This window comes from Scyliorhinus torazame, chromosome X (assembly GCF_047496885.1).
Source record: "Scyliorhinus torazame isolate Kashiwa2021f chromosome X, sScyTor2.1, whole genome shotgun sequence".
NCBI classification, from domain to species: domain Eukaryota; kingdom Metazoa; phylum Chordata; class Chondrichthyes; order Carcharhiniformes; family Scyliorhinidae; genus Scyliorhinus; species Scyliorhinus torazame.
The window spans coordinates 40940692-40954698 of NC_092738.1; the positions used below are offsets into that span (position 1 = coordinate 40940692).

General features: G+C 45.3%; 1 protein-coding gene across 1 annotated transcript in view; it reads left to right on the forward strand.

Moving 5' to 3' along the window:
• The window catches only part of LOC140405355 (Golgi reassembly-stacking protein 2-like), a 50448-nt gene that overhangs the window by 14462 nt on the left and 21979 nt on the right, over positions 1-14007 (forward strand). The window contains exons 5-7 of the mRNA XM_072493663.1: positions 970-1100; positions 5352-5463; positions 7886-8000. Coding sequence (XP_072349764.1) covers positions 970-1100; positions 5352-5463; positions 7886-8000 — 358 coding nt within the window. The remainder of the gene's footprint in view (positions 1-969; positions 1101-5351; positions 5464-7885; positions 8001-14007) is intronic.

Consider the following 14007-nt stretch of genomic DNA (forward strand, 5'->3'; position numbering starts at 1 on the left):
GAAACAAAAGAGAAAATGCTGGAAAATCTCAGCAGGCCTGGCAGCATCTGTAGGGAGAGAAAAGAGCTAATGTTTCGAGTCCGATGACTTTAACAAAGAGTCATCGGATTTGAAACGTTCGCTCTTTTCTCTCCCTTCAGATGCTGCCAGACCTGCTGAGATTTTCCAGCATTTTCTCTTTCGTGTGAAGGGGCTAGTTGGGTTTTACATTGTCAGACGTACATGTACTTGAACTTTTGTAATGACTGCTTTTTCAATGCACCTATCCCTATAAATGTGTGTGCTGCACATTTAACACATCTGATGTATGTATTGCAATCCGAGCACAAACTTGAGGTGATGAGTGCTAATCAATAGTCTGTGTTTTTGACTTGTTCACTCCTGACTTACCTCTGCTGCTTGCACCATGCATGGTTTGGCAATGGCCCAAGTAACCCTACAGTCGTCAAACTATCCCATTATCCATTGTGTGAAACAATTAGTGAGCATTTCTTGCCCAAACCAAATGGCTGCTTTTTTTTCCCGGTGCAAATGGGCACACGGTAGCACAGTGGTTGGCACTGTTGCTTCACAGCTCCAGGGTCCCGGGTTCGATTCCCGGCTTGGGTCACTGTCTGTGCGGAGTCTGCACATTCTCCCTGTGTGTGCATGGGTTTCCTCCGGGTGCTCCGGTTTCCTCCCAAAGTCCAAAGATGTGCTGTTAGGTGGATTGCCCTTCGTGTCCAAAAAAGGTTAGGTGGGGTTACTGTGTTATGGGGTAGGGTGGCGGTGTGGGCTTCAGTAGGGTGCTCTTTCCACGGACCAGTGCTGACTTGATGGACTGAATGGCCTCCTTCTGCTCTGTAAATTCTATGAAATGTGTTGGGGCTAAGAGGAAAAGCGGTTCAATTATTGTGGAGTGAGTGAACTGGAGCACTGATGTACCCATTTTCTGTGACTTACTCATTTTCTGTTTTCTTTCTGTTCCAGTCTGAAGATTTGTTCTCTTTGATCGAATCCCACAACGGAAAGCCACTAAAGATCTATGTGTACAACACTGACACAGACAATTGTAGGGAGGTGATTATCACGCCTAACAGTGCATGGGGTGGAGAGGGCAGGTACGACAGGGTCAGATTTACCTTTTTTTAAAAAAAGAATGTCAGTGTAACATGTCTGTGTAAACGCCTTCTGAAGAATCGTATCTGGTCCAGCAGAGAATTCCAGAGCGCACAACCTCTGTTTGGCAAAGGGTTCAATAGCATTTGATCTTCCTAGGATGTCTGTTTTTTAATTTATTGGAGGTATAACCAAAATAATAGGCCATTTTATTATTACATGCCCTCATGTATTTGCTTTTATGATTTTTTTATCAAAACTCTTTTCTCTTCTGGTTACCTCAAACTTCAGAACAAATGCTCCGAATGCAAGTCGTGTTGAGACTTGTTCAGTGGTTTTTTTAAATTTTGTGATGTGCAGCCTGTATCTTTGCATTCTGATTGTAAGTGCCACTCTACAGCCAAAGATTGTAGGCTGCGGTTCAGCTGTGATTAGCGTACATGTGCTGACAACTCCGATAGAGTAGCTGATATGAAACATCAGCAATGTATCAAATTGGCAGACAGGTAAATATCCACCTACTCCCATCAAGCCAGTCCCATCACATCACGATGCGATTGATCATTATGATGCCTCTCCTTGCCCTACCACTGACCACAATCTCCCAGAAGAGGCAAAAAACATCATTGTCCAATTTGGGGGTTTGTGGTGGGCGGGGTGAGGGATGAGAAATCTGACCCCTGAATAAAAACGGGTCTGAGGTGATCAATAGCCATGAGGCATCCTGCCGAATGCCCACACCTATCCTATATAGGCTGCAATATTAGCTGTAGGTAGGAAATTGTGCTTGAAGTGAATCCCGCTTGACATGAGGCACTTATTCCAGCCACTCATGACCCTTTTGAAGAAGAGAAACTGACTGATATTTGACCTAGTCCTCTGCTTGTGGAACCATGTGTCTCCCGGTCTTCCCTCGCCTATCTAATCCTTTATTTGAAAGCCCACTGTCCAATCTTCGAATTTAAATAGCATGGTAGCACAGTGGTTAGCACTGTGGCTTCACAGCTCCAGGGTCCCAGGTTTGATTCCCCGCTGGGTCACTGTCTGTGCGGAGTCTGCACGTTCTCCCCTTGTCTGTGCGTGGGTTTCCTCCGGGTGCTCCGGTTTCTTCCCACAAGCCCGAAGACGTGCAGGTTAGGTGGATTGGACATGATAAATTGCCCTTCGTGTCCAAAAAGGTTAGGAGGGGTTATTGGGTTATGGGGATAGGGTGGCAGTGAGGGCTTAAGTGGGTCGGTGCAGACTCGATGGGCCGAATGGCCTCCTTCTGCACTGTATGGTCTGTACTAAACTATCAATGAAATAAAAATACCCAGAGCAAGGAGTTTGTAACAGTCACATTGAAGTAGATTTTTTTTTTGGGGGGGGGGGTCCTGTTAACAGAAGGATCAAGAACCAGAAAACATCAATTTAAGGTGATCGGCAAGAAAAGGAGTTTTCCTCGAGGATACTGGTATGGGTGATCAGGAATGGACTGCTCGAGAGTGTGGTGGAGGCAGATTCAAAAGGGAATTGGATCATTATCTAAAGAAAAGCTTTGCAGGCGTATGAAAGGACGGGCAAGTGAGATTGGCATGGTGGTTTGGAGAAAATACTGAATTGGCCATAAGGAAAGGGTTGTTTGTGAGTTCCTTTTAATTATTATCTGGTCTGAAATTTTCTACAATTCTATGCAAGTCAGAATTGGTTTGCTCCACCTAATGGTGCTATTCTATGGTCACCTGTACTGAAATGTAACTAGTAAAGCAGCTGCTTGCTTTGGGGCATATTGGACTGTCTTTGTATTGGATTTATAGTCTTTATATTGGATTTATAGTATCATAGAATTTGCAGTGCAGAAGGAGGCCATTCGGCCTATCGATTCTGCACTGTCCCTTGGAAAGAGCACCCTAATTAAGCCCCACACCTCCACCCTATCCCTGTAACCCAGTAACCCCCACCTCACCTTTTTGGACACTAAGGGACAATTTATCACGGCCAACCCACCTAACCTGCACATCTTTGGACTTGTGGGAGGAAACCGGAGCACCCGGAGGAAACCCACGCACACACGGGGAGAACCTGCAGACTCCGCACAGACTGTGACCCAAGCCGGGAATCGAACCTGGGACCCTGGAGCTGTGAAGCAACTGTGCTACCATGCCCCCAACAGTAGTACTGTTTTCAGTGGCCTTTTTGCGATACTGGCCCTGAGTGAATCTGGCAGCTTTATTTCGGGATTGCCCCAGATATGCAAGATGCAAGTGTTGATAGCCAATAGCCCTAGTGCGCCCTCAACACAGCTTACAACTATATGGATTGGCCTGTGCAAATCTGTTCCTGTATTTGCAACATTAAGCACATGCTGCAGATGTGGGATGGGTTTTCTGGCCTCCCAGCTGCGTGTTTCGTGGCGACGGGAGTCTCTGTCGTCCCGTCTCTCTCTTTCTCCCCCCCCGCCCGCCCCCTGAGTGAGAATTCCGACCATGTTTACAGTGTGGATCTGGAATTGGGCAGTCTGCTGAGTTGGCAGGGTTTCCCCAGTCGTGCCAAATGTGAATTGTTCCGACTTATTTTCTAAAACAATCCATGGTTTAGTGCAAGTTTGGATTCCGAAAGCTGTATTCCGAATCTTTTGGGCATGCTCCGTATTGGATGAATGGATCAAAGCATTCCACTTTGCTCTCGTACTGAAGAGTAGCTTGATTAAACCGAAGCAAGGTTTTTTTTTTTTTTCAACCGTTGCACTTTCTAGGCTTTGTGATAGAATATAGAAGTAGGAAAGTCTGCAGCTGTACAGGGCATTAGTGAGACCATGGGCATAATTTTACTGCCAAGCTGCGCCCGAAAGGCAGCTCGCCGTAACGCAGCGGGCTGATAGAAGCCGGGGGACCCTGGTCCCGGGATCTACCCAGCTCGTTTCGCGAGATCGCAAGACGTTGCACCATAAATTCTGCCCATTGTGGGCGGGATCACTTTTTAGCAAATCTGCACATTTAAGCAAGACGGCTAGATTCACTTTAATGTGCAGGTTCCCGAGGTACCTGTGGCTCTGGAATCCATCTCCTTTACCCTGGAGACCTTTGGCGAGCGCCGTTCAGTACTGGTCTCCACAAACGGAGACCAGGCGAAACAGCACTTGTGGGGGTCTCCCAGGGGATTGGAGTTCCCCAGGAACAAGCCCTTTGGGCAGGTTGGCAGCCTGGCACTGCCATGGTGCCCAGGTGGCACTGGCAACGGCACTGCGCAGCGGCGATCGAGCTGGGGGTGCCCTGTGTGGGTATGGTGGAGGGTGCGGTGCCGTGGATCGTTTCGGGCTCTCCAGAGTTCGTGGTGCCATTTATAAACGGTGTCCTGATCTCTCGCCACACTGAGGAGTTCCGGTGAGCAGCGCTCCTCCGTGCACACGGCCTCAGCTGCACGTTCCCCGCTGAGGTTCTTTACAGCGTTGTGTTTCTCGGTGCCGGGAAACACGCGGCTAAACGTGCTCACTGTGGGACTTTGTTCCCATTTAGTTAAATCGCGCCCCACATCTGGAATACTGTGTCCAGCTTTGATCTCCTTGTTTGGAAAAAAAACGATAGCAGCTCACTCTACTCATTCTTGAAATGAAGAGTTTATCTTGTGAAGAAAGGTTGAGCAGGCTGTGCCTATATGCTTAGGAGTTTAGAAGAGTAAGAAGTCTTACAACACCAGGTTAAAGTCCAACAGGTTTGTTTCAAATCACTAGCTTTTGGAGCGCTGCTCCTTCCTCCGGTAAAAGGGGCAGCGCTCTGAAAGCTAGTGATTCGAAACAAGCCTGTTGGGACTTTAACCTGGTGTTTGTAAGACTTCTTCCTGTGCCCACCCCAGTCTAAGGCCGGCATCTCCAGATCCAGTTTAGAAGAGTGAGGGGTGATCTTTTGAAACTTACAAGACCCAGAGGAGAGGGTTGGTTTCTGGATGATGTTTCCACTTGTTGGGGGACGACCAGAATCCGGGGACACCATTTCCAAATGGAAATGAGAAGAACGTTTTTGAGGGTTGTTAGTCTGTTGAATTCTCTCCCTTGGAATGCAGTGGAGACTGGGTCATTGACTTTATTGAAGGCAGAGTTTTGAAGGACAAAGTCGTCGAGGGTTATGTGAGGAAGACAGGAGAGTGGAGTTGAGACCTCGGCCAATCCGCCACGATCTTATTGACAGGCGGAGCAGGCTCAAAAGGCTGCCTCCTGTTCCTGTGTTTGCAAATTAATGAGGCATGTGGTGTAAGCACTTGTTTCTTTTCTTTTCCAGCTTGGGCTGTGGAATTGGCTATGGCTATCTGCACCGGATACCGATCCATAATCATCTAACGGAGAGAAAGTTAGCACCCGTTCTCCGAACTAGCTTGCCTTCCAGTCCTATGGTAAGCCCCGGAGTCATGGAAGCAATGTGCCTCTGCTTGTATCTGATGTTTAATGTCTCTGCATTAAAGCAAGTTAAATTAAGCTGGCAATTTTATGGGTTACTTTTGTCTGCTAACTTTTCACCGTGGCAATTTCATCATTATCCTTCAAATGGGTCTTTCTGTAGTCCGTCATTGTGTTCCCAAGTATGTTTGGCTTCGACCCATTTAAACCATGGCCCTATTTGCCTTGTCCATTGGTTCAGCTAGTAGCATTGCTGCCTCTGAGACAAAGGTTCAAGTCCCACTCCAGGACTCTGGCATAAAAATCAACCCTGAGATTCCAGTGCAGAGTGCTGCGCTGTCTGAGGTGCCATCTTTCAGATGCAAAGCTAAACACAATCTGCTCCTTGGGTGGGTGTAAAAATTCCCATGGCACTACTTTGAAGAAGACTAGAAACAGTTCTCTGGTGCCTTGGTCAGTTTTATTCCTCAGCAACAGCAAATTATCACATTGCTGTGTGTAGGATCGTGCTGTGCGCAAATTGGCTGCTATGTTCCCCTACATTACAACAGTGACAACCTTTCAAAAGCACTTCATTGGGTATGACGTGCTTTAGGATATGTAGACATGAAAGGCGCTATATAAATGCAAGTTTTTTTTTCTGAACAGCGGGAGCACTTCAGCTGATGTGATCATCATTCTTCCCCAATCCACGACCACTTCAATTGATTACTCATCCAATTGCTGTTTGTGTGCGCAAAACGGCTGCTGCATTTGCCGACGTAATTTGTCAGTGCACTTCAGTGTAATTTATTATCTCCCAAACGTTTGAGAGAAGTGCTCGGTACGGTTTGTATGTAGTAGGAAATGAGCAGCTCATTTATAGTGTGTTCAGAGTTGGTTGGGGATTGGATCAAGCAGTGAGAGATGTTTAATGCCGTGGAAGACAAGTTGTGCATCTGTGGAAGGGGTTAAAAAGAGTACAAAATGAGATTGGAGTTTAAGTCTGAAATGTTATCAAACTGTCTTCAAGACAGTTCAATGAAGCACTGGTTTGTCCTCTCCTTGAGTATTGAGTATATGTACAATGATGAACATCCTGGCTGAAAATTCTCAGTGCAGTACAAAGGAATAAAGAGTACTACATTTTGTCAGTCATGCCATCTTTCAAAGTAGATGCTAAACTGAGGTCCCCGTGTGGACATAAATGCTCCAATGGCATTATTGAAGGAAGAACAGTGGTGTATTGGCTGTCGTTTGTCCATCAATCCACGTCACTGCAGTAGATTTATCTAGCCAGGATCACATTGCTGTTAGAGTGATACTGCTGTACACAAATTGGCTACTTCATTCATGAGCAGTTAATGGTGACTGTACTTCAAAGGTGCCTGTAAAGTCCTGAGGCTGTGAAAAGTGAGGTGTAAATGCAAGTCTGTTCTTTCTACGTGCAGCTGTTTGTTTCAAACCTGTATGGTCCTCTGATTCTCTGAGCATTTTGGTATTGAGTGTATGGAGTGATGGGTAATCTCGTCGCCTGGAGCCTTACAACAGTGGGGACATTGATGTAGTCGAGTACTTTGCCCGAGTGGCCATTCTTTGTGTATGACCCTGGACTGTTGAATATGGGCTGACTGTTTGACATGGGGGGGAAAGGTGAGAGTAGCTCACGCAGCAAAGAAGGGGATCAAAGCTGACACCTTCTGGTCCTATGGGAGTGTTGCACGATAAGCCATTTGTGAGTTGTTGTTCAGACTGATTCAGTGATACAGTATCAGTGGCAGTTGATTGAGTATGTACGTCCTGCCAGCACTTCAGATGACGTTCGACTTTGCCAAGCTTGACCTGTACTGTATGTGGAAAGGGGCACTGAATTGCTGGTGAGTGTTTAGTTGTCCCAATAGAATGGAGGTTTGAAGGCAAAGGGCTGCTTCATTTTGGATGGTGCCACCGAGTTCATCCAGGCGATGTCGCCATAGAGAGTTCTCCTCTTCAGAATATGATGCTTTTCTGTCAAAATGATGTATGAAATGTGCAATAACATTCTGCGCTCAAAATGGTGCCAAGGCGCAAAACGCGATGCTCTGCGCATCAAGCAAGGAACAGCCCTAATCCTGCAGGGAATAAGACCAAAGTATGGACATAAGAACAAAGTGGGATGAGATCTTCCCTGTTATGCCTATGGTATCAAAATGATATCTGGCAGTAATGGTTTCAATAACCTGCCTTTTTTTGATGATTTCTAGGTGTGAAATCTATTTGGTCAGTTAATTAACTGAATCAGCACGCATTTATTATTTTTCAGGAGGCAAAGAAACTAGTACAAGTGAGCCTTGAACTCATTCTGCCTGAAACCAAATGTGCTTTTTCTCCTCCCTCTTGTGTTGCCATGTTAGTAATGACACATGTAGGGTTATGTTCTAAAGTTTCTTTTCTTTGTAGGTTCCTCTTTCAGCTCCAAGTGCGCCTGCAATGAGTAACATGCCCTCAGGTCTGCCAAAGGAGCTGAGCGATCTCAGGCTGGGAACAACATCTCCTTCAGGCACATTCACACCAGGTACTGGTAGAATTACGTTAATGGTGCATTTGCGTCGCAACTACTTCAGGTGATGATTTCGGCAGTACCTGCCAAAATCATCCCCGTTCTAAATTGCAGGCAGATTTCTACAGTGCGATCTCTTGGATGGAACCAGTGACAATCATGGCAGGGGCAGCCTGCTGACACAATGTATCCTTTTGTTCTCTCCATCACCAGCGCATGCACTGTGGGTGCAATTTGCAATAGTTGCAGGTTGCACTGGAGCAACTCTGGCAGGTTTCTTCAACAGCACCCCTCAAACCCATGACGTTTGCCACTGCGAAGGACCAGAGCAGTGGGTGCATGGGAACATCATTCCCTCCAAGTTGCACCATGACTTGGGCTTACATTCAGTGATGTTGCTTCCACCATCTATATTGAGACAAAACTTTTTTTTAAAAATCCAAGACATTTGGTATAGGAATCATGAGCTGCTTTTTCCCCTCAACCATAAAGCCAACACCTGAAAAGACAGATGCAGAATTGTCAAAAAGGGCAACCATTTCTTGTAATCTGCCAAATAGTAATGGCGTAGAAGCAACTCAACAATTTGTATTTATATGCATCTTTAATGTAACAGAAGTTCCCAACACGCTTCACAGGCATAGCAAAACAAAATCTGACCCTGACCCACATCAGGAGATATATCAGGTGACCAAAAGCTTGGTCAAAGAGGTAGATTTTTAGGAGCATCTTAAAGGATGCAAGGGAGGTAGAAGAGTCAGAGAGATTTCGGGAAGGAATTTGGGGCTATAGGGGCTAAGCAACTGAAAGCACAGCTACAAATAGGAGAGTGATTTTGAAAATTGTGTATGCTCGAGGGACTGGAATTAGAGGAGCGCAGATATCTGAGGGTTGTAGGGCTAAGGCTAGAGGAGATTACTGAGATGGAGAGGACCCAGGTCTGCTGCTTAAACAGGAGCCAGTGTAGGTCAAGAGTGCATGAAGCTGGTGGGTGAACGGGATATTAAGACATGGGCAACAGTGTTTTGCAGGACCTCCAGTTGATGGATGATGGCCTTGTGAGGTTGGCCAAGAGTATGCTAGAATAGTCAACTCGAAAGGTCACAAAGGCATTGATGAGGATTTCAGTAACGGAAGAGTGAGGCAAGGCAGGCATTGGGCAATGTTATGGAGGTTGAAATAGCTTGGTGATTCATGGAATTGTGATCGTAAGCTCATCTCTGCATTAACAAATAACAAGTTTCAACCGGTCTGGTCCAGACTGCTCCTTAGTTGCCAGCAAGAGGGTTGGATGGAGTTGGTGGATAGTGTGCCGTTTGTTCAGGAACTGAAAACAATGGCTGCCACTTTCCCAATATTTAAATGGTTAAAATGTCTGGTCATTCAGTACTGGATGTTGGGTAACCAATCACAATGAGAAGTGATGAGGGCATGGTGGCGATGCTGTCTCACACAGCCAATGGCCCGGGTTCGATTCCGGCCTTGGGTGACTGTGTGGAGTTTGCACGTTCTCCCCGTGTCTGTGTGGGTTTCCTCTGGGTGCTCCGGTTTTCTACCACAGACCAAAGATGTGCAGGTTAGGTGGGATTATGGGGGTAGGACGGGGGAGTGGGCCGAGGTAGGGTGCTATTTCGCAGGGCCAGTGCCAATGCAATATTTCAGGAAAGTTCCAATTTCCACGATCTCTTGTGTGAAGGAGTGCCTCGTGACATTACCCCTGAACAGCCCAGCTCTAATTTCAAGGTTCTGCTCCCTTGTAATGGGCTCTCCCACCAGAGAAAATTAGTTGCTCTCTTATCAACCTCATCAATTCCTTCAGTTATCTTAACCACAGCACAAAGATCAACTCTTCTATCTTCTACAATGATGGAAATGAAAACCTAGGGTGGGATTTTCCAGCCCAGCCTGCAGCCGCGATCGTCCGTACCTGCCAAAACTCAATGGAAATCTCCTGCGGCGGATCCCGGCCCTAGTCTACGCAAATTGTCCTTCTAATTTAACCCTTTATTTCCGGTATCATTCTGTTGAATCTGCACTGAATCCCTCTCCAGGACCGATATATCCTCTTGAAGTGCAGCGTCTGGACTCCCGTTTTATAGCTGCTGTTCAAAATGTCTCAACAAGATCGATTCTGTGACTAGTCCCCACACCGCTCATGTGTTTTTTCACTCCATATGCAATCTGCTTTTCTGTCGAGCCCAGTAGCATTAACATCTAATTAGATTGCAAAAGATCTAAATCAGTAATTTCATTGGAAAATTCTGAGGACCCGATTGGCCGTAGAAATCTGGGAACATTAGTTGGGAATTGTCTGCTTGCTCGAGAGCGGTGCTTGGAGGAATGGTAGGCTTTGCAGCACTGGAAAAGAGCGGAGTAAACTGGCGCAGGCATCAAAATGGACCACAGAACTCTGGGACCGTGACTGGCAGCCACGTGTGCAGTCAGCCAGCTGCTAGCCTGCAGCCTCTGGTTCATGGCCAGCTGGCAGATCGCTACCAAGCACTTACAGCAGAAAGGAGCTGGACTGGGACATGCCTCTTTGTTAAAGGGGCAATGTTGCTAGCTTTGGGGTGGGAGGAAAGGAGGAACCCAGTTCCCAAGAATTGAAGCAGAATAGACTGTGCTAGCATACTTTGCTTTTAAAGTTTGTGTTCATGCAGAAATATTGCAGGAAGAGTAGAAATTATGCAGCAATGCTGTATGCATTCTTTGAACTACTGTACCAGCACTGTCATCTTCTCCCACTACCTCTTCTGCCGTTGATTACTGGTTGGGACTTCTCTGACTGTCCTGGCTGCTGATTACTCATGTGTTGAGTGACTGCACGTGTGCACACATCGCTGTTGTCACGTCTTTGCTGGAGGTTGCTGCCTCCTCCCCTGGCAGAGGAAGATGGTGTGCTGGACACGCTTCACTCCCCCAAACATGGTAGCTGCCTTCGACAGCAAATTGTTTCTCTATTCTAGGTGGCCATCAAATTGAAAGGCGCTAATGCTGCAGCATGGACTACCAATATGCACTCTTACTTTTCTGTTCGGGTCCCAGGGGTGTAGCTCTTGAAACCGAGATCCATGACCTCGCTGCTCTTATAGTTACATCACTTGTACTTTTTGTTTTGAATATTTTAATGCGATGGGATATTGGTTAATCTGTGCTGTCGTTATTGCAAACTCTAGTAGGGAATTAATGACAGCAGTTCAGGTGTCCAATGATGGCCTGAGGCTGATTTTTGACTTCTGTTGCAAAATCCTCAGCTTCTCCTAAACCAAAAAATAATCAATGCACGTTCGCACTGATTCTTCCATGTAATCTCACATGAAGTGCTGTATTTTGTTCAAAAACAGCTAGCAACTATTTATGAATTATGTTGATGACACGATGAATATAACGTGGTATTCAGCCCAACCAGTCCATGCCAGTGTTTGTGCTCACCTTGTGACTCTTCCCATTTTTCTTCTGAATCTCCCATCATAACCCACTATTCCCTTCTCCCTCATTATGCCTGCCCAGCTTCCTCTGAAATACATCTTTATTATTAATCTTCCTCCTCTGTGGGAGTGAGATCCACATTCTCCCCACTCTCTGGGTGAAGATGTTTCTCCTGAATTCCCGATTGGATTTCTTGGTGACTATCTGATATTGATGATCTCTGGTGATCCTCTGCCCCACAAGAGGGAACCTTCTCTCTGGATCCACTCCATCAAAAACCTTCAGAATTTTAAGCATCTCAAGGTCACACCTCAGCCTTTTCCCTGGAGATCAGAGACCCAGTCTGTCGATCCTTTCCTGATTATGAATACTGTTAGGATACCGGACCAGATATTTGTTTAGATACCAGACAAAAACCCCAAACAATGTTCTTTTTAAACTGAGGAAAGGATACTTTGCCCCCCCCCCCCCCCCCCCCCCCCCCCCCCCAGGAGTGATGATTCTGACCAATAAGTATCCTTAAATTAAACACTGAATTAACATCAAGGAAAATGGCTTTACAATTATCAGTTAGCAGTTCTTAAACACAAGGAAACACTTAAACGTATTCTACTTGCTACTAACTCGAGTTAAGCAACTCCGTACAGTTCAAATGCCACTTGTAAACCTGTTTTGTTAACTTTATTTATTTACTCAGCTGTGTAAAGACATTTCGGGAGAGAGACCCTTTCAAGAGCAGACTCAGTACACTTCTGCTCAACTGAGCAGCATTTGGCAAAACTGCTGTTCAACTTAAAATCCTTCTTCTATCTGGTCAGACTCCAATCCTCTGGCAAACTGCAAAACTACAGACAGACTTGGCTTCTCCCATTAATTACATCATTTGTATCCCACTAAGATGTCACATAACCTCAGCTGGACCAAATACAGCCCCTCTAATTATCTACTCTCCAGGGAATCTCCAGCAATCATAACAATATCCCTCTCTCTGTAACCAAGTGGTTGGAATTAATTATGATCTCCCCTTGTATGACTCCTTAATTACAGCTTTAGCAGGCATATTGCCTGTATGTATTTTAAACCAGGGATTTTAAAAATGACATTACTGCCACAAATATGAAATATAATTTATATTAATTTCTACATTCCTCATAATGCTCACACATTCCTGGGATCATCCTTGTCTGTGCCTTCTCCATCCTTTTGTATAATATGGTGACCAGAGCTTCTTGCAGTATTCAAGGTTCTAGACATAAAGCCTAGTGTTGGTTTGCTTTGTTATGGCCTCAGTAACCTGTGGTGCAGCTTTGTGGTTGGTGCAGCTGTACTCCAATCCACTTGTTCCTCTATCCACCTGGACATGCACCTTCCAAGTAACATGTGGTCTCCGTATTCTATCTCCCAAAATGTACAGCATCACGTTTATCTGAATTTAACTTGCCATTTACTTACCCATTCTGCAATTTCAGTAATGTCCTCCAGTCAGTATAGATTTCAAAAGGAACAATCTTGCTTGACTAACCTTATTGATTTATGTTTCCAGTTAACAGAGTACGCCACTATATAGATTTTCAAAAAGTTCAATAAGATGTCCCGTTATAGACTAATGAATAATGATGTTGTCATCATTGTCCTTTTAAATTAACTCTGTTTCACCTAATTTCCCCCCTTCTCCTTTTAAATCTTTCACCTAATTTCCCCCCGCCTTCTCCTTTTAATTAAAATACTGTGTCACCTGATTCCCCCCCCCCCCCCGCCCCCCAAACCACCTAGTTATCGGTCAGACTTTTAATTTTATGTTCTAGGTTGAGAATCGTTTTTAAAATATATTTGGTCATTGCTGGGTCAAAATCCTGGATTCTTCTACCTATGGCATTGTGGGAGTATCTATCACCACCCTCTCAAATTTGGCACCAAGAATGGCAAGTAAATGCCAGTGGTGTTCGCATCCTATGAACAATTTATTTTCAAGAAGGCATTTTTACGAATTAAAATGGTCACTTCGCAGCCTGCTGAGTAATTTTCCAGATGTTGGAGGTTTTGTCTTCCATGTTCATGCGCATCAACATCTCCAGGTCATCTGCTTTGCTCAAAATCTTCTGTCCTTTTGCATTGTAACGGCTGAATCATTTAAAAAAAACCAGTCCCTTCGATAAAGCAATCAAAATCTTGTTTATTTTATGATGTGCAGATGTCGGCGTTGGACTGGGGTGGGCACTGTACGAAGTCTTACAATACCAGGTTAAAGTCCAACAGGTTTATTCGGAATCACTAGCTTTCGGAGGGTAGCTCCTTCATCATTCACCTGACGAATGAGCTACGTTCCGAAAACTAGTGATTCCAAACAAACCTGTTGGTCTTTAACCTGGTGTTGTGAGACTTGTTTATTTTAATTCCACAAAGTCAACTTCTTCTCTCTCTGGTATAATTAACAGCTCTCACCTTTGACTCCTTCATCCATTTAGCATTCCTCAGCTCTGTCCGATCAGATGTCCAAATAGTTTGGCTTTCCCTTGGACACTGCTCAACAGCTTTTCATGTTTAGAATATAAATCATGCATTCACTGTCAACTCTGCCTTGGGCTTTATTTAG